At 45.1% G+C, this 23,854-nt stretch overlaps 1 protein-coding gene across 3 annotated transcripts in view; it reads left to right on the top strand.

Moving 5' to 3' along the window:
• SPTBN1 (spectrin beta, non-erythrocytic 1) overlaps positions 1 to 23,854 on the top strand; it is a 277,913-nt gene that overhangs the window by 128,158 nt on the left and 125,901 nt on the right. For all 3 annotated transcript variants that reach the window (XM_053245880.1, XM_053245883.1, XM_053245886.1), the window contains one exon: positions 22,853 to 23,004. In XM_053245880.1, the coding sequence (XP_053101855.1) occupies positions 22,853 to 23,004 (152 nt within the window). The remainder of the gene's footprint in view (positions 1 to 22,852; positions 23,005 to 23,854) is intronic.

The following is a 23,854-nucleotide window of genomic DNA, read 5'->3' on the forward strand; positions in this document are numbered from 1 at the left end:
CAGGTACAGGCTGATTTTGATAGGGATGCTTTTCAAGCAAGTGATTTCACCTCCATCCTACCCTATGTATTCTGAGGTGATAGAGTGAAGTGAACTGATACAGTCCTGTGACATGTTAGAAGTGGTATGAGAAATGCCATAGTGGATTCAGTCATCTGCACACTTCCCCGAGAATAAGCCCCAAGGAACACAGTGGGAGTTTGAATAAACATTTAGAGAACTGAGCTGGAAAATCATGTGGGCACAATCCCTTTGTCCTTGCTGTTGATAGCAAAGAGTAACCTGTGCAGTAAGAATAAGCCCTGTTCAGGTGTTCTGTAGGTGCACACAGTGTACACAGAACGCCCACGGGAGGCAAGCCCTGACCTCCCCTTGTGACCTGTAGCACCACCATGCCTCTGACCATGGACACAAAGTCTGTACTTGGGGAGAGATCCTCCCTGTGATCAGGAATGCCAGTGGGGTATAGGCACAGAAATGCGTTTGAAGCTGCCTTATACCAAGTCAGACCATGGGTCCATCTGACTCAGTAATTGTCTACACTGACTGGCAATGGCTCTCCAAGGTTTCAGGCAGGGGTCTTTCTCACTTTTACCTGAAGATGCCAGGGACCGAGCCGGGAACCTTCTACATGCCAAGCAGAGGCTCTACCACTGAGCGTCACTGCTTGTGCAACAAACAAAATTCTGCTAGCATAAGAAGTTCGCATAGCCGTAAGAGAGTTCTCCAGAAGAAATTCAACATTTTTAATGTATGCAACCATGGTAGTATATGCGCAAAAATGAAAAGACACTAAAATGCCCTCAAAAGAAGACTGGTTGACTAAAATTTTGGAATATGCCGAGAGGGCAAAGCTTACAGCACTTATAAGAGATGAAAATTTGGAATGTTTTAAAGAAGATTGGGGACCATTTTTGCTTTACTTAAAGAATTGTTTTTCTAATATGGACTTTTCAGTAGGGTTTGAAATATAGTAATAACAGCAGGTTGGGTTGGGTAAAATCGAGTAGTACTGTGGAGTATCTATGTTCTGATTTATTATAGCAATGGTTTATATGTATAGCTATTGTGAACCACGCAGAAGGGTAAGCGGGAAGTCAATATTTGCTTGTATTTACTTATGTGTAGAATAATTACAATATTTACCTATGTGTAGAATTAGATAAATGAATGCAATTTGAATGTAAAAGCTATTGTAAAATCCAATAAAGTTTAAAATGCGAAGAAGATCGCATAGGTCACGGATGTTTTCCAAAATTGTGCTATTGTGCAAAAGTTCCCTTTGAAACATATGAGGCATGGCACAGGCTGCGCATCTGTTGCGCATGTTCAGACATGCTTGTGCTAGCGCAGCAGTAGTCTGGACACAAGCTTCAGATCTAGCGCAACTAGTACGCTCAGCAGGCTTGCACTAGTGCAACATCCTTGCACAAGCACAGTGTTCATCTGGATGTTAGCCAGTGTGTGGATTGTGCTGTATTGCCACCATTATTTTAGAAGAAGCGGGAGTCTTGTTAGAAGCCATCAATGCCATCCACTTTAACTCCTTGAAAAGAGAACAGCTTCCAGTAACAACGGGACATTACGTGTAGCAGCCATAGAAGCTGGAAAGTGTTCCACTAATGGGAAAGTCATTACTGCCCAGGGTGTGCCCATTGTTCCTTTTCTGTTGCCAGTCTAACTAAAGTGACTGCCTTATTAGCTGTGGCTGTGGCTGTGGCTGCCCTTTAGACTGCAATTTGGCTTGAGAAAGTGCTCCTCTGGGTATGTAAATTCCAGCCTACCCCTGAGCAAATAGAGGAGGTGGCTCAGCAATTCCAGATTCTAGCCGCACATTTAACTTCTGCCCTTTCCACCTGTACTTCGTTGTCACCGAAAGGAATCAGAATTGCCGTTAGACTGGTTTTCATTTCTGGCCTCTTTGAAATTTAACGTATAAGAGTGCCTAGAGATTGAGCTGCAAAGCAAAACGCCCCCAGCTCAAAGCTCACCTCTGCTATGAACTCTCTTGGCTCATGGCACAGCATGAACCACACTGGGTGGCCACACAGTGCTCCTTGGGAGAGGCTGGGCGGGTGGGGAGTGATGAAGAGGGGCGGAGCGGCTGGGAAGTGCAGGGATGAGCTCAGCATGCACACACATTTTTTGATGTCCGCTCAATTAATTTTTAGGTCCCGCTCAGGTGGAATCAGGAAGGCCCCACTCTGAGTGCACATGTGCACACACTGCCTTGATATTGCCACCCAGAACAAAACTCCTTCCGCACACAAGTGAAAAAAATTAGAACACTGGAGCTCAGGGGGGACTACATCCTCCAGGCATCCCTACGATTCCCATCCTCCTCATGCGACTGATGAGCTTCCTCTTCATCACTCCCTGGACTCTCCCAAGGAGCACTGTGGCCACCCAGCTTTCCCCACGCCAGGGCTGGGTGGCTTTTAAAGAGCCCTTACCAGCACCCTCCTAACTGGGGTAGTTGCCCCGTGAGTGGCTGCCTCCTTGTTGTGGGGGCTGGAATTCCGAAATGGAATTCCGTCATTTACCGACTTGCACAGTCCTACAGCAGGGGTCTGTGTCTCGAGCGGGGCATCCCAGAAGCCGGGCTCCCTACAGCTTTGGCCTCTTGTGCCACCAATGCCGTGCTTCCACAGTCAGCCTGGAAGCGTAACCTTTGTGCTTCTGTGGCCTTCCATCAAGGCCTCAGTGCCAGGCTACCTTAGCACTCTGTCAGCTGGCCCCACCAGGCCAATCCCTGCTCATTGGTCCCTCTAAATCCCTCCCTCGCTTCGGAGTGTGCTCTTCAGTTTAAACAACCTTCACGAGAAGCGCCTATATCGGACAGCAGCGATATAGGAAGGTGCTGAAAGGCATCATCTCATACTGCGCGGGAGATGGCAATGGTGGTAAACCTCTCCTGTATTCTACCAAAGACAACCACAGGGCTCTGTGGTCACCAGGAGTCAACACCGACTCGACGGCACAACTTTACCTTTAAGCTGTTGTAAGCTCAGTGGCTGATATCCTGACTGGCGGTGCGCTTGTATAAGAACATTGTGCTAGCACAAGGCTGCTGGGCTAGCTCCTTGTGCGCTAGCTACTTGCAAGTAGAGCTTGCATTCCAGACGCATGTTGCACCAGTGCAAGCATGTTTGCACTTGCACAACAGTTGCACACCCCATCTGTTTCAAAGGGTACTCTTGTGGCAATTGTAGTACTCTTGTGGCAATTGTACAAAAAATCCCCATTCTTTTTTTAAGGCAGCTACCCTGTTTCCCCGAAAGTAAGACCTAGTAGTAATTTCTGATGTACCGCTAATATGCCCTTGTGCATTTTGGGGGGCTAAAATTAATATAAGACACTGTCTTATTTTCGGGGAAACATGGTATGCACTGGTGCTTAGCACCAAATGCACCATTAGTCAGGATGTTGGCCAGTGCTCTTAATAGCATTAAGTAGGGCTTTCCTGAGAAAGTGTGTGGAGAGTTACTAAAAGAAGTACTTGCAGAGTTGGGACAAGGGAGAGGACAAGGGAGGAAGGAAAAGAGAGACTTGCAAACTGATCACCATCAGCTTTTTTGCAAGTAGATTCTGTTGTAACGTGGTGAGTCTCTTTCTTTAGCAGGGGGAGAGTAACTGGCCCTATCCACCCCCAGCACAGTACCTCCAGTGACTGTTGCCGATGTCTATCTTATGTTGCTTTTTAGATTGTGAGCCCTTTGGGGACAGGGAGCCATCTTATTTATTTATTATTTTTCTGTGTAAACTGCCCTGAGCCATTTTTGGAAGGGTGGTATAGAAATCAAATAAATAAATAAATAAATAAAATAAAAGACATACTTGCAGAGTTGGCAACGGCGGGGGCGGGACAAGGGAGGAAGGAAAAGAGAGACTTATAAACTGATTGCCATCAGTTTTTTTGCAAGTAGGTTCTGTCTGATAAGTGTAGTAGAACAGGAGAGATATCTCTGCAGTGTAATTTGTGCTGTTGGCGTCATTTTTACATGCAGCTTTTCACATGTCTCTGGAGCCTCTCTCTTAAACATGTGAAGGAGCTCAATTCTGCCAGTTTCCAGCCATGTGAATAAATGCGCTTCATAGCGCTTTACACAGAATAGCTTGTAAGAATAGAGCAAGGGGGAATATAATTTGTTTTTTAATGCTTCTCAATCCATCTCAGCATCAAATCTCATTACAAATCATTACAGTTTCAAATCTCTTTTTTGTAGTAGTTTTATACGAAAAGAACACAAATTGCTTCAGTCAGTAAAAGCAATTTTTGCCATAACCCATGGAATAATTTGATATGCTTTTGAATAGGGGGATTTCAACGTGTGTTAATATCTGCTGGGATCTTCAAATTTCTGCAGCTCTCTCACCATATTACATTGTTCGGCTCCCTGTATGGCTTAGCCCGTAATTACTAAATGCAAATGTATTCTTTTTCCATTTGGTTTCCATAGGAACAAACTGTGGATCCCAGTTAGAAATCCAGTCTCTGAGAACAGAAACATTATTAATGTCTAACTGGCACAGTGATTATTCAAATGCCTTTTCTTCATTTTTTGTAAAATAAAAAAAGATTGTCTCCAACTGTAACAATTGCATCATTTTAAACTGATGCAATTGCAAAACAGTTTCAAAATATTATCTTACGTCCAGTCTAAAAGGCCAAATTAGATATAACAGCAGACCTGGGTATTGGGACTGGATTGTCACCAAATTCCCACTCTGTGTGTGTGTGTGTGTGTGTGTGTGTGGTGGGTGGTTAAAGTACAGCGTGGGCTGGAGGGAGGAGGAGTAACTGACAGAGAGTGGGACTGACAGTTGAGAGTAGGAGCTGAAGAATCGGGTTGAGTGAAAGAAGCTGGTGAGAAAGACCGTTGGAGGAGGAGGAAGAATAAGAATAAGAATTATAGTATTTTATTTATGTACTACATTCATATCCCGTGGAGAGGAGAGCTGGTCTTGTGGTAGCAAGCATGACTTGTCCCCATAGCTAAGCAGGGTCTGCCCTGGCTGCATATGAATGGGAGACTTGATGTGTGAGCACTGCAAGATATTCCCCTCAGGGGATGGAGCTGCTCTGGGAAGAGCAGAAGGCTCCAAGTTCCCTCCCTGGCTTCTCCAAGATAGGGCTGCGAGAGATTCCTGCTTGCAACCATGGAGAAGCCGCTGCCAGTCTGTGGAGACAATACTGAGCTAGATGGACCAATGGTCTTAGTATGTGGCAGCTTCCTATGTTCCACTCTTCTGAGGAGCCGAGTGCAGTGCACTGGCTTTTCTTCACAACAACCTCATGAGGAAGGTTAGGCTGAGAGATAAGTGACTGGCCCAGAATCACTCAGTGAGTTTCATGGCTGAACAGAGATTTGAATTTAGGTCTGCCCGGTTCTATCTAACACTCTAACCACTACACCTCACTGGCTCTCCAAGTAGAATTAGTATAATAATTTTCAACCAAAGCCTTATCAGCAGATCTGTAAGCCTGCGCTCTTCAACACCGTTTATTTCAAAGGTGTTGCATCGACAGAATATCTTGGCCAGTCATGTATTTCTCAGCCTAACCTCCCTCACAGGGTGGTTGCGAGGATAAAAATAACCATGAGCTATGAGCTCCTTGGAGGACAAAGCGGGATATAAGTGTAAACATAAATAAATAAATAAATCACCTTTGAGAGGGGAAAAACCTCTGTTGGCATTCTGATTATGTCAAGGGCAACCATAGTCAGGCATCTATTATTTATTTATTTATTTAACATATTTTTATAGCGCCCAAAACTTACATCTCTGGGCGGTTTGCAACAAGATAAAAACAAAAGTAAAACATTAGTTAAAAACAAAAACAAGAAATTTAAAACACAACAATTTAAAATTTTTAAAACAATATTCTAAAAACATTAAAACAATCAAAACAATATCAGTTAAAAGCCTGGATGAACAAATGCGTCTTAACTGCCCTTTTAATAGTTGTCAGATATGGGGAGGCTCTTATTTCATTAGGGAGTGCATTCCAAAGCCTCAGACAAGCCGGTTGCATATGAGCCGTTTACAAATCTACAAATCCACTTGCCAACTCACCAGTGGTGAGTACCCCAAGCTCTCTGGCGAGCAGGTCATTCAGCAGCACACAGATATCCTCCCCAGAGAACTCATTTCCACAGCCATTTTTGAGAAGGTAAGAAACAGCAGGAATCCTTTCTGAGCAGGAGGAGAGAGCTCCCACTCTCTCTTACCCTCTCCATCTCCCCATGCAAGTGACAGAAGACCCACTTCTCTGCCTGTGTGTCAGGAAAGGATTTGAGGGGAAAGAGGGGATTGGTGGCAACCACAAATAATGGCAGGCTAGTGAGCTAAGCCTAGATTTGTGGATCCCTAACCATAGTAGCGTCTTCTATCCAGTTTATGGGCCCAAAGTTGTACTCTTTCTAGTCAGGAAAAATTACTCAGGGGCGAGAGAGAGAGCTGACAGGAGGAGGAATGTTTTCCCTTGCTAAAAAAAGAATCTGGAAAAGACTTTATGCTCCCAAGACAATGCCTACAAAGCTTTGGTGGGTGAACAATGAAAGTGACCCAGGTCAACGCAGTAGTGTAACTCAACAGACTTCCTCACGTAGAGAGAGCCGTTTCCGCTGAAAATGTCCACCTTTTGGGAAAAGACAGAGGTGACTTTTTTCATGCAAATCACTTGCTGTTGTGTTTTCTGGCTAAAAGGGCATTATCTTAGACTGCCAGTCCCTGTGTACTCTTATTTAGGAATAAGTCCCCTTAAGTCCAGTGGGACTTCCTTCCAGCAAATGTGCGTAGGATTGGGCTGTTTGGCAGGAAATGGAGCCTTGTTATTTTGTCTGATTCTGTGCCCTTTTGAATTCTGGTTTTGCGTTGCTGTAATTGTGCTAAAGCCATGAATATATCTCATTTGTGTGTTTTTTTTAAATGGGTGCTTGAAAACCAGAATGCATTGTGATATTAAGTTTCAGAAGCCCATAAGGAAAATGCTAAATATGGGGGCTTAGTTAAAACATCAAGGGAAAGGAAGGATGTCCCGTTCATTATTCTGGAACTTTTGGCATGTTTATGTTCCTGTGGCAGGTTTGGACCTACAGAGGTCTAGGTTAAAATCCTGGCTTAGTCAGTGTGTATGCTATGTATTTATTTCCTTACTGTTTTTATGTAAGCGACTTTCACTGGATGGCCCCATGGTGGTGCACAATATAAAGACACAATAAAACATAACGCAATTAAAACAATCACAGCGACGACTGTCCAACAACCAAATAGAAACATTACAGCAGCAGGCCCTATAAAATCAGACAGTCCAAAATCACCCTTCTAGCCCATGAGGTGACGATTTCCTGCTTTGGGAACCACACCTGCCTCTTCTTTTGGGCAGGAGCTGCTCTCACCAGCTCCTGTCTTCAGCTGGGGACACCTGCATAGTCTGGGGGCACCTGCATAGTCTTGCAGAAGGTAGCACCCAGCCCCTGTGCCGCAATTCTGCTCTCACCTGACCTGCTACCCGGCCAGGCAGGGGGAGAAGACCTGCCCCATAAAGTTAGGCACATTCCGCCCTACCTTCCGTTATTGAGTCCTTCCTCTCAGCGGGGCCCATAACAGGAGCACAGAGGAAACAGGTGTTTTACATACATAGATAACTGCTTGCTGCAAAGTCAGACCGCTGGTCTATCAACTCTGCATTATCTACTACACTGACTGTCAGTGAGCAGCTCACCAAGTTTTGAAGAAGGGTCTTTCCCAGCCCTACTTGGAGATGCCAGCCTGGGACCTTCTGCCTCTCAAAGCAGATGCTTTGCCACTGAGCTATGGTCCTTCTCCAAGGAGAGGTGCTTTTTAGGTGCTTTTTAGGTATCCCATACTGCTGCTTATTTAAAAGTACTCTTTGCAGTAAAGGAAGGTGGCAGGCAGAAGTACCTGGTGGGTTCAGATCCTGCCTCAGCAATGGGACTTGTTGGGCACCTTTGGAGAAGCTGAAATTAATCGGGTTATAATTAAGGTGCTTATAATTAAGGTGCACCTATAATTAGGTGCTTTTTAGGTATCCCATACTGCTGCTTATTTAAAAGTACTCTTTGCCTTTGGAAGGTGGCAGGCAGAAGTACCTGGTGGGTTCAGATCCTGCCTCGGCAATGGGGCTTGCTGGGCACCTTTGGAGAAGCTGAAATTGATTGGGGAAGATTTTGGAGAAGCTGAAATTGATCGGGTTATAATTAAGGTTTGGAATTGGTTTTCTCTGCCACCAAATCTGGACATTGCCATCTGGACACTGCCACCAAATCTGGACATCTTGTACCTGCATTTAGATGCTCACAACAACAAATATTTATATACCACTTTTTAACAAGTTTCCAAAGTGGTTTGATGTCTGCACACATGTACATGATTTTGTATGAATGACTGTACCTGTGTACATTTAAAACTTAAACCTGCATTCAGCATAACATGTGAATAACTGTCCCTATATACGGGTCGGTAGCTGTGCACACTGTATACAGACTGTACAGGGGCTGAACATAACATGGGAGTAGGGCTCAAGTAGTATTTAATTTGCATCCTATCGTAGGCTGGTAGCAGGCTGTTCATGGCCGTGTAGTAGGGTCAAATGCCATGGTGCTCTGATTCAACCATTTACTGTCCGCTGTGACATGCTTATTCAGTAGTGAGTCCCACTGTGTTCAACAGAGCTTACTTCCAGGTAAGCATCCATCGGATTGCACTCTTAATCCAGCAACGGACTCCTGAACAGGGGTGTAACTACTATTAGGCAAGGGGAGGCGGCTGCCTGGGGGCCCCCACGCCTCGAGGGGCCCCCCAGAGGCAAGTCACATGGCTATATATTGTGAAGTGTGTGTGTATCAGCGAGGGGCCCATTTTAAAATTTTGTCTCTGGGCCCACTCCAGCCTTGTTACGCCCCTGCTCCTGAAGTTCACAGCATGTTCCTCTCAGCAAAGCTGCTTAGAAATGTGATTTATTCTCCTTTTTGGAATAAAAATAGCTGCAGTTTTTTTATCTGTCACTTTAAGGCGATAACCTCGGATGACTCTTACGTTATGTGTATTGGTATGCAAGGCCTTGTTGCCTTTCCCAGATGGCTGATTTCCTCCTGCCCTCCTGCGCTATCAGGGCATCAAACAACCAGCTACCCCGTGAGCAGAAGAGAGATGGTTGTGGTTGGGGTTTTTTTTACTGTGTGCAAGCTAATTCAGCCAGCTGCTTGCAGGTTCTTTTAAAAATATATATAACTTGTTATCATCTCTCAGAGGCTTAAGTGGAACTGAAGAGGAAGGAGCAGAATTGTCCTGGCCACTGATTAAATTTTAAAGCTTCTACTTTTTTTTTATTCCAAAGACCCAGTTTGGTCAATAGGGTAGTATATTAGCGGCAGGGTTGGGTGGCTTGTGTGTTAATCCCAGCTCTGCTGTTGGCTCACTCAACTGACCTTGGCAAGGCATTTTCCCTTCAGCCTCGGTTCCCCAGCCTCTGCAAAATCAGAATAACAACAAGCTTTCCTCAGAGTTCTGTGTATTCCACAGTTCTGCAGTTGGGGGGCTCAAATGTCAGAATTGGTGGTGGGCAGCAAATTTTGTGGCCTGAGAACTTTTTTTAAAAAAATGAATAACAACATTAAAAAATAACAACAAAATATAAGTTGGGGAATCTCAGCCACCAGAGGAAAGTGAGCAGGATTTCCAAGGCTCATGGTGAAGGGCTCCATCATCACGTAACTCCTTTGGCCCCTCTCCATGACCAGCGGAGGCAGAATTAATGATGCAAAACAAACAGATGGTTGCAAAAGTTTATAAAAGATACATAATTTGAGTTACTTTTGAACTCTAGTGCAAAATGCACATAACCCTGGCTGCTTCTCATAATTATTGTGAAGATGAATATGACAGAAATTCTGATACACAGTCTTTGCAGCTGCTCTGTTCCCAGAGAGCTCCCCTTCTCCTGGGCACATCCAGATCGGTTATCTTCTGGAAGTATTAACAAGAATCTTTTTATTTTGACTCTTTTTCAATGTCTGCATTTGAAGTTGTGTGTGTGTGTGTGTGTGTGTGTGTGTGTGTGTGTGTGTGTGTGATCCTTTATGTCCCTGTACAGGATTTTTAGATTGCAATATACAAGTCATTATATCCAGGGCAGTCCATTCCTCCTTCCGATTGCAGTAGGGGTAGCTCCTTACATGAGAAGAGTGCAGCCTTCGTGCCTAAAAAGTCTTAATATTTTAAAGTTCACCCAGCCATATTCTCTTTAACTCTTATGCAAGTATTTATTTCAGTGTATTTGCCTTGCACTCAGAGCTTGGGGTTGGTTTCCGTTCTTGAAAGCAATGATTATATACATTGACGTTTAAAATTCACACGCTGTATAAAGCTATTAAAAGCCCATCTCCCAGCTGGGCCCCTGACATGTGGGTACACCTAAGTACCATGGCTTGCCTTTGAAACCCTACCCTATAATTCAGTGCTCCCCAAATTGTAGCCCTTGGGCAAAATGCTGCCTGTGTTTCCTGTGATGTAGCTCACAGACTAAGGTTTTAATTTGAGTTATATTTTCCCAAATAAACAATCAGGCGTGTTTCCCCCCCAGCCATTCAGTATGGGTGGCATTAATCTATTTTTTCCTGTAGAACAGGCTACACAACTCAAACACGCCGGTAGGCTGTAGCCAACCATGACTTTGTGTGTGTGGGCCTCGGTAAATGTTCAGCACATTAATGATGACATTAAAAGTCATTATTAAATATAAATGAAAGGAATTATCAGTTACTTATTAAAATATTAATGAAAGCAATTATTAGCTATTAAAATATTAATGAAAGTAATTATTAGTTACCCGCAGCACGAGGAGAGAAGAGGAAGCTGCACGCCACATTTCCTCCCCCCTGCACTTTCAAAGCTTGCAACGGTTAATTTTGAAAGGGGGGTGAACCCCACCAGGGCCATGGGACAAGGCAGCATTTTGCACCTCACCTGAGGCACCACAAAACTTCGGGCCACCAGTAGGGCCAGCAAAAAACGTCCCCACGGACCAGATCTGGCCCCCTGGGGCCTTACGTGGTGCAGGCCTGCTGTAGAATGAGCACGAGCCCTAGGAAGGATGCTACACTTCTCTTACCTGAAATGTTGGAGCCTAGCCTGGTTTCTGCTGGCCGTGTGGCTCCCGGCAGCAAACTACTCAAACTAACCCTCCCCTGAAATGAGGTTAGCAGAGTGCGCGCTCCGCTAACCCTGTTTAGTTGACCGTGTGCCACCGCAGTGTGGCTCTGCACTGTGGCAACGCACGAGGAGACTCTCGCCGGGAGGATAAAACAAGCCTCCTGGTCTCGGGGGTCTCTCTAGGATGCCCCGTGGGCTTGTGCAGGGTATACTGGGACTTCTGGGGGCCATGACGGAGCCGGTAGTTGTGTGGGAGGCCGGTCTGGCCGCCCAGGGCTTGGAGCAGGCCTGCTCAACTTAGGCCCCCCAGTTGTTTTTGAACTACAACTCCCATAATCCCCAGCCACAGTGGCCAATAGCCTGGGATTATGGGAATTGGAGGCCAACATCTGCAGGAGGGCCGAAGCTGAGCAGCCCTGGCTTGGAGGCTGCTTGTGTGCGGGGAGAGCGGCCTAAGTACTCTCTCTCCCCGCACAAACCCTTCTGGTGCTTCACACTGCTTGTGTGAAGCACCTCAGTTGGTTGTTTGCAAATATGGCTCTGTGCAGGTTTGAACAGTAGGGGTTTTTTTTTGTCTCTGTGTGGGGGTTATTCCCTCTGCAGTTGATTATTCAGGGCTGGCTCATACAATCAGTAAAATAAAGTGGTAAGGCTTTCTCTGGACTGTACCACTTCAAACTGTAAGTGAAGGGGTGGGCAAAGTCATACTTGAATGCTCTCCCTTGGGAGGAAAAACCTCCCCCCTACACATAGCAGAATAGTATGTCCTAGACAGTGCTGAGCTTTGCACAATACCAGTGAAATACACAAAAGATCCAGTTCAACGTGAGGCCATTCTGATCTTCCTAACGGGCAGATCCAGTTGCTAGCAAGAATGATTCCCCAGCTAGCACTTAATTAGCTTTTGTTTAAAGAGTCTGCATTCATCAGTTGTTTCACAGCCGTTTGAAGATGTGCAGCAGAAGCTGTTGATCCTTGCAGGGCAGTGTATTTTCAAGGGCATCCTCTGTGACCGGAAAACCTCCAGGAATTATAGGAATTTTTGGAACTGTGGGTAGGATGTGAAGGCGTACTTCCACATCTTGTGCCTTTAGAAAACACAAGATCCAAGTAATATCCTGCATCCTGAAACTCTTTGACTGATGCCCTATTTTCCTCTCTTGCAGTCCTTGGCCTTACTTTTTAATCATCCTGCAAGGGTGAGTCATTGGCCACATTACACTGGTGCAGTCCTGTTGACCTTGATAACCAAGGTGGAAGTTGTGAAAGCCTGTCCTCAGTCAGCTCCTGCCTAGATTCTTTTCCAAGTGAAAGTATTTTGGAAGTCTGTTCTTTTGACTTCCTCAGTGAGATCTGGCACAGAACAGTGTACAATCCAAGGGAAAGAGCTGTGGTATGTAAGGATGAGGCAGTGGAGTGGAATCATCAGGAATATTAATAGATTAATGAAATAGATATTGAGGCTATTCACACAAGCATGCAAAACTGGGCTAAGGTATTCCTCTACTGCACATGGTTGTGGGAAGATGAGTAAGAACACTGGCTGTAAAACACTTTGCTCAGTAAAAGTGCCGTACAAATGATGAATGATGATTACGGGTTTGGGAAGCTCATTGATCTGAGTAAACTTGTAGAACAGTCATTCTATCCTTCCTCAAACCATTCTGGAAAACAGTCCAGAGCAAATGGAACCATAAAGCTTTTCTTTATAGCCTTGGGAAATGGCCCTGTTGCTTGATAACAAATTGCGGTTCAAAGTCCACCAACTGCTCCAAAGTAAGAAAATGGAATTTGGTTCATGATTTTATCTTTGATATCTGTATTCAAAACCCAACAAATATTTGGGCCATTGCAGAAAAATGATTGTAGCGATGATGATTGTAGCGAAAAATGATTGATTGGCATTGGAAGCCACATCTAAAGTGGGGTGGGATGACACTTATTTGGAAACCAAGCTAGTGTGGTGTAGTGGTTAGAGCATTGGACTTTGGCTTGGAAGATTAGAGTTCAAATCCCCACTGGATGACCTTAGGTCAGTCATACATGCTCAGTCTACATTACCTCACAGTACTGTTGTGAAGCTAAAGTGTACCCACATTTGTACATGATACCCTAACCTTCTTGGAGAAAAGGTGAGATACAAATATGATCCTATATATATATATATATATAGTGTGTGTGTGTGTGTGTGTGTGTGTGTGTGTGTGTGTGTGTGTGGCTTGCTTGCTTGCTTACCTTTCAAAATGCCTGCTCACTGAAGTGTTTGCAAAATTCAGAACTGGTGGACACTGCACAAAATGAGCACCTCCGAGCTTTAATTAGCTTCAATTACCTTAAATTAAGTGTTGTTAATTTCAGTGGAGCAATGACGCTTGGAATATTCACACACTGAATGTTCTGCATTTGAGCAGCAGGGAAAACACCTGGAGAAGGGAAAGGGGGATGGAGGGGAGCTAAGTATGGGGAAATGGAAGAAGAGGGGAGATGGGAAAGGGGTGGGGCATTAGGAGGGAGGGGTATGCAAAGGGAGTGCAGGTAAGGAGGAAGTGCTATGAAAGAGAGGTGAAAGAAAAGAAAGAAGAATGGAAGAAGGAATTCTAACGAAATTCTGGAAGAGACTGTTGGAGAGAAGGGGAGCATAATGAGGAGAGAAAGAGGGAAGCAGCAGGAGAGAACCTGGAGAAGGAAAAGGGAGGATGGATGAGGCATAAAGCAGGAGTGGACTTTGCTAGGCAGAAAGGAAAAGGAGATGAACATAAGCAAGAGAGGGAGAAAGGTGGCACATGCAACCCAAAACTGTCACCCCCCTGTCATTCTGCCCATCATTTTTGATGTGATTTGTCTAGTTAATATTTTGCTCTACACTGAATTTCAAGTGCGACAGGTGCTGAGGGAGGGAAGGGTCCCCTACATGGACAGATGCTGTGTATGGTCCTCTGAATCTTTGGTGTTATTTGGGAGCAAGAAACTGTTGAAATTAGTGGGAATTAAGACTGGAGTACCGATTTGGCCGCACTAAATTGAAGCTAGTCACTTAAATCTATTTAGGCAATTCTGAATTGCTTATCTTTTATTTTCAAAAAGAAACACTTCTGTTTTCAAAGTATTCATAAAAGCAAATAATTCAGGTAACTCAGGTAACTAATCACTATTTAAATAGACCCTTTAATTAGATTTTTCTTAATACAGTCTGCATTTTCACAACAGCCCAGAAGGGTCACTTTTATTGCAATTTTCAGAACTGAACTTGAACTTGAGATAATGTGACTTGACTGAGGCCCCATGATAAATCCATGGCGGAGACAGAGCTCAAGTTAAACCTTGGTCTCTCAAAACTGCCTCACTAGCTACATTTGTTTTCTGTTGGTATTATTACATTTGCCATAAGGCCCATAACCATTTACCAAGATACCCCCTATGAAACAGTCACCACAAATCCCAGGTGACTAGCCCTTTGTTTGGATGGTATTGTCCTTTGGGCTTTCCGTCTAAAGGAAATGTCTTTCCTTAGTGTTGTCTGGAGATAAGTCTGACACTGTGTTATCAATGCAAGCCTGTACAGCGACTTCCCTTTTCCTGCTGCACATGGTTTGCATGATGCTCGTATTGTCTTCCTACACACCCACCCCCCACAACACACCCCGGGAAACCAATGTTATTGCAAACTATCAGACATTTGGTTCTCCACCCATATCCTCTGGCTTTAATTAGGACATTTCAGAATCTGTCAACGCCTGTGTTCCTCCCCCTGAACATACAAAGCTTTTCTCCATCGCTACAAACCCCATATGGTTACCAAATTATCAATAGCAAAACATAATTAGCCGTGTGTGTGTGGTTTTTTTAAAAAAATGGAGTCTGTGGGCTACCAAATAGTGACCGGAGCATGCTCTTAGAGATCTCTCTCCTAATCTCTCTCTCCTAATCTCCCTCTCCCTCTCCCTCTCCCTCTCCCTCCCCCGCCACTCCCCATTTTAAATCCTGCTCTTCCTTCAAGGAGCCCACAGTGGTGTACATGGTGATGTTTATCCTCATAACAATGCTGTGAGGTAGGTTAGGTTGAGAGATACAGTAAGTGACTGTCCCAGAGTCGCCCATTGAGAACAGGGATTTGAACTCAGGTCTTCAAGTCCTAGTCGAACACTTTAACTCCACGCCATGCTGATCCCTCCACCTCGTATATCTGCTTAATGCTGGTGATAGCTTTTAGACTGTTCTGTTTTAGTAACTTATAGCTAGAGAGCAGTTGTGCAATGGCTTAAAATGGCACATTTTAAGCAATGGCGCTGTTTCCATTGCTACCAATAGGTATGTCATCTAGTTTAGCCGTTTATTTTATTTTATTTTATTTTATTTATATCCTGCTTTTCTTCTGAGGAGCCCAGAGTGGTCTGCCATGGTTATATTTATCCTCACGACAACCCTGTGAGGTCGGTTGGGCTGAGAGATAAGCGACTGGCCTAGTGAGTTTCATGGCTGAATGGGGATTTGAATCTCCCTGGTCCTAGTCCAACACTCTAACCACTACACCACACTGGCTCTCTTGACAGATTAAATAATCAGTGGAGAGAGATCAGGCTCCAGTCATGGAATATGTGTTCATATGGAGAGAGAGAGAGAGAGAGAGTTCCATGTGCACAACCCCACTGTTTAAGGGAAGTTGCCTTCTACATGCATTAAACCAGGGTTAGGCACCGTGTGGCTCTCCAGATGTTGCTGAATTAAAACTCCCCTCACCCTCATCCACAATTTATTACAGCTGGGGATGATGAGAGTTGTAGTTCAGCAACATCTGGAGAGCTACACTTTAACTACTTCTGTATTAAACCCCTGCTCCCCTGTTTGCAGGGAGCAGAAGGCCAGCTGGCCACAGGAGTGAACAAGGGAGGACCAGATGTTCCTGCTCACGTATATCGGGGCTCCCTCATTTGCACTGAAACTTTGTAGAGCTCTGAATCCTGGTTTCTAAAGTGTGTCTCAACAAAAAGTTTTAAAAACATAAATCTGTCTTCAAAGAAGATATGTGCCGTCGTCTACTTGGGCCGCATTCTCGTGGTGAAAGTAGCACAGTTAGAGAGTTCACAGCACTCGCTGAGTCCCATGTGCTCCTGCAGAAGGTGGCATGGGAACCTAGAATTTCTGGGCAATCCCAGTGCAACCACTGTGGTCAAACAGCATTTAACTGCAATCATTGACTGGGATTGCCTGGAAATTCTGGTTCTCACATCACGCTCTGTGGAAGCACGCAGGGCTCGGCCATTCCTGTCCTGTCAACTCCTTAAGCGTGCTCTTCATTATGGTGAGAATGTGGCCTTAGCCTTGTTTTCTTTTGTAACCTTAATGGCTGGAAAGAAAAGTAGACTGCTCTGCAAACTGTAAGAGGAAACCACCTGCAAAGAAAGCTTCACTGGTTGTGAAACTCCACACAGAAACTGCCGGCTGCTGTTTTCGCAGGTGCATCTTGAAATGCTCTCCATGAAGATCGGCCCACACAATGCCCTCCTGCCCCACTGTTTCTGAAATCTGGGTTTCAGGTGCTGCCATTTGACTTTGGAACCTGGTCAGTCTGTGAAACTCATCCCGGGGATTCACCAGGAGAGGCCTGGGTATGCCGCTGGGAATCCCCACACATGTATTTCAATCTTTCCCTTCAGAGAGGTCCACAGAAAGTCTCTGAGCAGGCAAGATCATTCAGTGGGTGAGAAATATTCCCTTCCTCCCTTGCCCAGAGCTTGCACAAGCGATGGGGTTATGCCACACACATCCGCACACCAGAAGCACTTCCGTTACAGGCGGCCACTTTTTCTTGTTTCATAACATCGCATGACTGAGGATGAGGTTTCTGCTTTCTAATGAAATGGTGAGTTCCCTGCTGAAACCACTTAAACCAGGAGTTCCCAGCCTTGGACTACCCCATGGCCGAAGATCATGATGGCTGGGGGTGAGGGGGATGGTAGTGCAGCAACATCTGGAGACCCTGGCTGAAGTGACTAGCCCTCGGCAGCGTGGCCTTGGAATGTTTGGCATTCAGGTGTTGCAATGGAAGTTGGGTGTACTTTGCTGTCACGAGGCAAAGTCATGAAGGTTTATATATATACAGAAGAAGGTAGGGAGAGGGAGGTGGGGTTACTCACTAGCATTGGGCAATGAGCCTAGTAATTCTAAGACACTCCAAACCTCCCAGAAGCTGGGAAACATACCTGTGTGATGTGGCTGAAGAAGAAAACAAGAGGAGAGACTAAGCCGCAAACTAGTACTCAGAAATAATGGTGTATTGGTACCAGTGTTCCCTCTAATTTCTGTCATCGGTGAGTGGAAAGAGTTTTGTTCTGGGCAGCAATATCAAGGCAGTGTACACACAGGCACACACTCTCTCTCTCTCTCTCTCTCTCTCTCTCTCTCTCTCTCTCTCTCTCTCTCACTCACACACACACACACACACACACACACACACACACACACAATTAATGCACCGCGTGAAGTGTGCTGCACAAAATTTTGTTATCTCCCCTCGCCCACCCCCAGGCCCCCACCTTGGCATTCTGCTGGTCTCTCTGGGCTGCCAGTGGGGGCTGCTGGGGTGAGCAGGGCAGGATGGGGGGAACTGAGAGGGCGGTGGAATGTATGTGGGGAGGGCGCCGGGTTTTGAGCAGAATGGGTGGGAGTATTTTTTTGTTTCATTTAAGAATTAATTTTTTTCTATTAACTTTTGATATCTGTCCTCTGTTTTCTGTTACTTATAGGTTACTATAAATATTTCAAATGAAGTATCACTTATAGCTAGTAAGAAAGCACACTTCTATACAAATGAAATGTAACTGAATTAGACTCTATGTAAACTATTGCCGTCACCTTTTAATTGCTTATGTTATTAATTTGTAAACCACTCAGTTTTGTATATGGGGGGTGATATATAAGTACAAAAATAAATGCAAATAAATAAACAAAAAAATTAATTCCTCGCTCTTTCTCAAAAGGTTCCTTTCCTTCCTCACACACAATCCAGCACAATTAAGCATACATAAGGCTACAACACTAAGCATATTTATTTGGAAATTGTCCCATTGAAACCAATGCTTCCAAGTCAAATGAGGCTGCCATTCTCACAGACATTAATGGGATCTCCATATGGAATCATTTGCGTCCACTTACATTTGCAAAATAGTTACTACACACTATTACCACCATGGCTTTCTACAAATCTAGCAGACCGAATATATTATTTTGAACATTTCAACCCTGTTTCAATATTTGCAGTGTTATTAGGGCAAATACCAAAGCTAGAGAGCTAGTATTCTCTATTTGCCAAATTAGCGCATATTTGAAAGCAATACTGCAACAACAAACCAAGTACACAACTGCAGTTGAAAGAGAGGAATTAGATTCTGAACCTATCAAATAGATACAGCGTGAAAGAATGTGAAAAAGTTCTTAACGTTTTCCCTTCATCACTGGACGTTCATTCATTTCTGCATTTTTAAATACTTATATTCACAACAAAGAGGTTGAAATAATGCCAGTCTTTGATTAGAAGAATCTGGGGTTCTTCCTAGCGGGATTTTTGGACTTGGCGTTGTTATGCACAACCCCACCATGCAAGGTGATTAATAATGTGCCCCTCGCACATGTGGGCCAATGGGGAGCCCCACTGCCCCAAATATATTTCCAGACCAAGCAACCAGAGCTTGGGGATGGGGGCAGGGGAGGAGAGGGACTGAGAGGCATGGAGCAGGGAAGGAGAGGCTGCCGATTCCCCTGCACAACATGGAGCTCAGGTGGCAGGTGGGGAGAGGCTGGAAATATCTTTGGTTCAAGTTTGGGAGCCTCATCTAGTGCAGTCCTTGGACTCTGTGTAGAGTTTGGGCCATGTGGAAGTGAACTGGGCGAGGTGGGGGGAGAAGCACAAGCTTGCCCAGAGCCACTGACAGGGTGTCGTAATTCTGTTGGGCATGGCTGACCCAACAGGATTTACGATCCCTCCAGCTCCACTTCTGTGAGTCAGGATGGAAATTCTATAGATAAGAGTAGCAGCTTAGCTGCATGAACCAAAGCCAAAAAAAAAAAAAAAAGACTCTCAAGGATAAAGTAGTATAAGCCAAAATAAAGTCCCTTAAAACTAAACTAGGTACCCCCCTCTACGATAACTGAAATAAAGGAGCAAGGAAGGAACAGAACAAGGACAGGCTGAAACAAGAAAGGTTGAACAATTATAAGCATGAGGAACACTGTCTGCGAAAGGCAACGTTGCTGACAGTACCGTCTCAGGAACAGCATTTGCTTGATATAGGGCTCAAGATAACCGGCAGCCAACTCAGCATTTCTATTTCCTCTCCTGTGAGATCTTGCGCCTGTGTTCCACTGAGCCTCTCTCTTGAGATATCTTCATAACACAGGTGAAATTCCAGCATCCTCCTGATCAGTCTCCTCAGCCTTCATCTCTGCCAGCTGTTCTGTCTGCTGCCATTCCACCCCAGCTTCAGAGTTTTTCTCTCAACCAAGTCCTCCTGCTCTTCCTCTGACTCTTCTGATTCAGAGGTCTGAGCCATGACACGGTGGTGTTGGAGCTCAAGCGGCAGGCGGGGAGAGGCAGAGGTGGGCTCTTGCCAGGACAAGATCGATCTTGCCCTGGCAAGAGCCCACGTGGTGGTGCCAGCGAACGGGACGGGACTCTCGGAGGGAGACAGACAAGATGGTTCCCCGCACAAGAGGCCAAGCGGCAGGTGGGGAGAAGCAGAGGTGGAGTGGGTGGGAGAAGCAATAGTCAGCCAGCCCGGCAAGGCGTCTGAGGCGGTGGGGGAAGGTGGTGGGATGAGAACAGCAGCCACAGAGGAAGCGGCACTTTCTGGGAGGGCAGCCAGCCGCAAGTGAGTGGCTCTGAAGGATCGCTGTGTGGGGGACTTGGAGAGAGTGTGTGTGCGTGCGCAGCCGCACACCTTAGAGGAACCGGTGATTGATACGAGTCAAATTGCCTGGTGATAAAGTCTTTTTCTTGAGAACAGTAAATAAATAGTAAGATATCAGGTGTACACATTAAAATGAACTGTTTAAGCAATTCAGTAATCTGGCCTCTGGCAAAGATATAATGTCACATGATACAATATCACAAAAGCATCACAGGTGAATTTTTGTGGCTGACATACTGCGCTAATTTACAGCCACACCGTAGCCTTGCATTGGCACAAGAGCACAAATGGTGCAGTTGCAAGAAATGCACAAGCCCTCATCTCTCCAGCTGCAAGGCAAGACTGTCCAGAAAGCATCTTCCCCTGAGATATAATTAGGCAATTCAGTCCATGATGTTCCAAACACACCTGAACAAGTGTGTTTGCTTCCAGAGGTTTTGAGGGTGTACCTTTGATTAGAAGCTGCCAATCCAGAGGGCTGACATCCTATGCCAGATACTGAGATTTGGCTTCCTTTGTCCATATTCTGGCCAGCTAGCGGAAGAACTAATACTTGTTCTTTCTTTACTGCTCAGTTATGTACCAACAGTTATATTGGCTTCTACTCATTGAGTAGTGGAAGGCAGGGAGCAATGCTTCTTGCTGAATCACTGGGCAGGAATCTGTCTATATCTGTCATATTAGGAAAATATGTCTGTTTTCCTAATTCTCTAGAACTTTAATGTGCTACATAGAAGTTCTCAAACTTGGGTCCCCAGATATTGCTGGACTACAGCTCTCGTCATCCCCAGCTACCATGGCCTTCAACAGTGGTGGCTGGAGTTGTAGTCCAACACGGTTTGGGGACTCAAGTTTGAGAGCTCTTATGCGAGAGACTTAAGCCTAGTTCCAGTGCTAGATTGAGGCAGGAGCTAAGTGAACTCCAGCTTAGGGCCTCACACTGAGGGGCTTCTGAATACAAAACAACAACCACTTTTCAAGTTTCATGTAATGTATGTTAATTTAAAGGTGTTTCTAATGCAAATAGGCTTATTGCAAGATAATTGTTTTGGTCAGAATATTAGTTTTTTGTTGTCGTATCTTTGCCAGGTAAAAATAAAATGTTTTCGTTTCTGTTTTCATTGCCCTTTCTGTTTGAATAATACGTATTTTTGTAATGCTGTGGGTCATTTTAAGCTTGACATGGCTTAGGGCCTCAGTGTGTCATAATCCAGCCCTGCCTAGTTCCCACTGAGATGGTGAACTTGTGTCTGGTCTGCAGCACAAGATATCAAGTAGGAAGCTGCACACTTGGATGCTCCTCCATTAAAAACTGCTTTCCACATAGGAAGTGTAAGGACAGCTTAAAGCCAGACTGGAATCCTTCTCTCCCGATAGGCAGTGTTCCAGGTTGCGGAAATTGTTGTTCGTTTTGCATGGGGGAGTAGGCAAGGATGTGCTCTGCTACTAAGCTATGGCTCCTTTCTCAAACTATCATCCCACATGATTAAACATTATTAAATATTGGCAGGTCAGCTGGTACCCTACCTGAAGCAGCAGCCAATATACAGCAGCAAATGAGTGGCATCTTGCACAATGGTTGGCTGTACAAACAGTTGTGAAAGCCCTCCCTGGGAGTAAGCAAAGATGCACTCTGCTGCCTATGGCTTTCCATAAATCCAGACTAACTTCAGCCAGATATGGCATTAGAACAATTAGTGCCTGCTAGGTGATTCCAACTCCCTTCCCCTTTCAGTTAGAAGAACTAAATCATTAACGAAGGATTGGGCAAAACTCTGTTTTGATTATGCCTTTGTCAAAGGAAGTAGCTTCACCAGTTTTAATAGCATTTCCTTGGTGAAGTGAGCTCCACCAAGCTTACTTGGTGAGCTCCACCCACAGTGATCACCTCTCCTCTCCTCTCCTCTCCTCTCCTCATCCTGCTAATTTTTATGGCCTAATTTGGGTCTTCCATCTGAGTAGATGGAAAACTGTGAAGTGACACTTAAACCTACAGTCATGTAAATCTGTATTCTTAATTCTATACTTGAAATATGTTAGGGGTTACAGTACTGGTGGATATAATGGATCCATGGAAAAGGAGGAGCCATAGCTCGGTGGCAGAGTAGATGCTGAGCATGCAGAAGGGCTCCGTTTCAATTACGTGAATCTCTGGTTTAATTTTTTAAAAGCCACAGGTAACAGTGGCAGGAAGGGACCCTGTGACCTTGGAGAACTGCTGCTGTCAAAGTAAATAGTAGAACACAGTTCTACTATAAGTAGCTACTATAGTACTATAGTATACTATATAGTACTATAGTAGCTAGTTGGGTTAGTAGTCTAACTCAGTGTGGCTCTTTACATGCTGATCTAATGTTGGTTCAGAAGGAGTCTTGAGTTTTCCTGGGACATGTGCTCCCATAGATCAGTCATGTAAATCCAGAAATTTCCCCCAGTCTCCAGTTGACAATGTGGCAACCCAACATGAAACTGACATCATCAAGCTGAGTTCAGATCTGAGATTCCAGACCACGGCTTTGTGTTGACTTGGCACATTGAATATTGGAGATTGGGAGAAATTTCTGGGCTTACTTGATCGCTATAAGGATGTGTGTGCACTGGGGGAATCGCTAGATTCCCACGGAGCCGCCATTAGATTGATCATGTGAAGGTTCTCAATAGAAGGGAGTGCCATATGTTCAAAGAAGTGTTTTCTTTATCCCTACAATGTTTTCTTGGATCCCATATGAGGTTTCCTGTGCCTAAACCCTGCTGTACTGTTGTTTCACCAGATGAAAGAGAGGCTGTCCAGAAGAAGACATTCACCAAGTGGGTTAACTCTCACTTGGCACGTGTATCCTGTAGAATCACTGACTTGTATGCTGATCTTCGCGATGGACGGATGCTTATCAAACTGTTGGAAGTTCTTTCGGGAGAGAGGCTTGTAAGTTACCTTTTCAAATAATTCTGTCCCAGTTCTAAGAAACTCTTAACTTTGCTGGCCGGGTCTCATGATCAGTGAGACCCGGTTTCTTCCAGTGTGCGGGGAGAGCGGGCTAAGCCCACTATCCCCACACATGAGTGGGCAGGGAGCCCTGGGCGGCCGGATTGGCCGCCACACGATTGCTGGCTCCGTGACAGAGCCGGCGGGTCCTGGGGAGCTTGGGGGCCACGCGGCCCCCAGAAGCCCCCAGTATGCCCTGCGCAAGCGCACAGGGCATACTGGGGAGACCCCTGGAGCCAGGAGGCGGCTTTTTGCCTCCCCTCCGGGGGGGTCTACTCGCGAGTAGCCGCGGTGCGGAGCCGCACCACGGCTACTCACGACCAGATAGCCTGGGTTTGTGGAGAGTTCGCTCCGCAAACCCGGGCTATGGGGAGGGCTACAGGAGCAGGTTACCCGCTCGAGAACCACTGGGCTTGCAGCCGAGCCCGGTGGTTCTCACGATTAGCAAAAATTGGGCTAGGCTAGCCCTATTTTTCTCCTAGCCCTATTTTTGCTAATTGTGTGAATAGTCCCTGCTTCTTTAAAAAAGAAAAAGAAATTGAAGGTATTGCTAGTGACTTTTCTGACATATTTAGGATAATTGTGGGGCAATTTAATTTTCCGTGACTTTTTGTTATGTTAATTAAATGCAATTGAAATATGTGAATGACCCTTTATCCCATGCTTTTCTGCTGTGATACGAACTGAGCCATGCCAAGTGGCTGCTCAGTTAGGGCTGATAAGGGGCTTCTGCTTATTTTTAATAAGCCTTTTTAAAATAACAGGCATGGCGCTGATCTTCATTGATTTT

This window comes from Hemicordylus capensis, chromosome 1, assembly GCF_027244095.1.
Source record: "Hemicordylus capensis ecotype Gifberg chromosome 1, rHemCap1.1.pri, whole genome shotgun sequence".
In the NCBI taxonomy this organism is placed as follows: Eukaryota; Metazoa; Chordata; class Lepidosauria; order Squamata; family Cordylidae; genus Hemicordylus; species Hemicordylus capensis.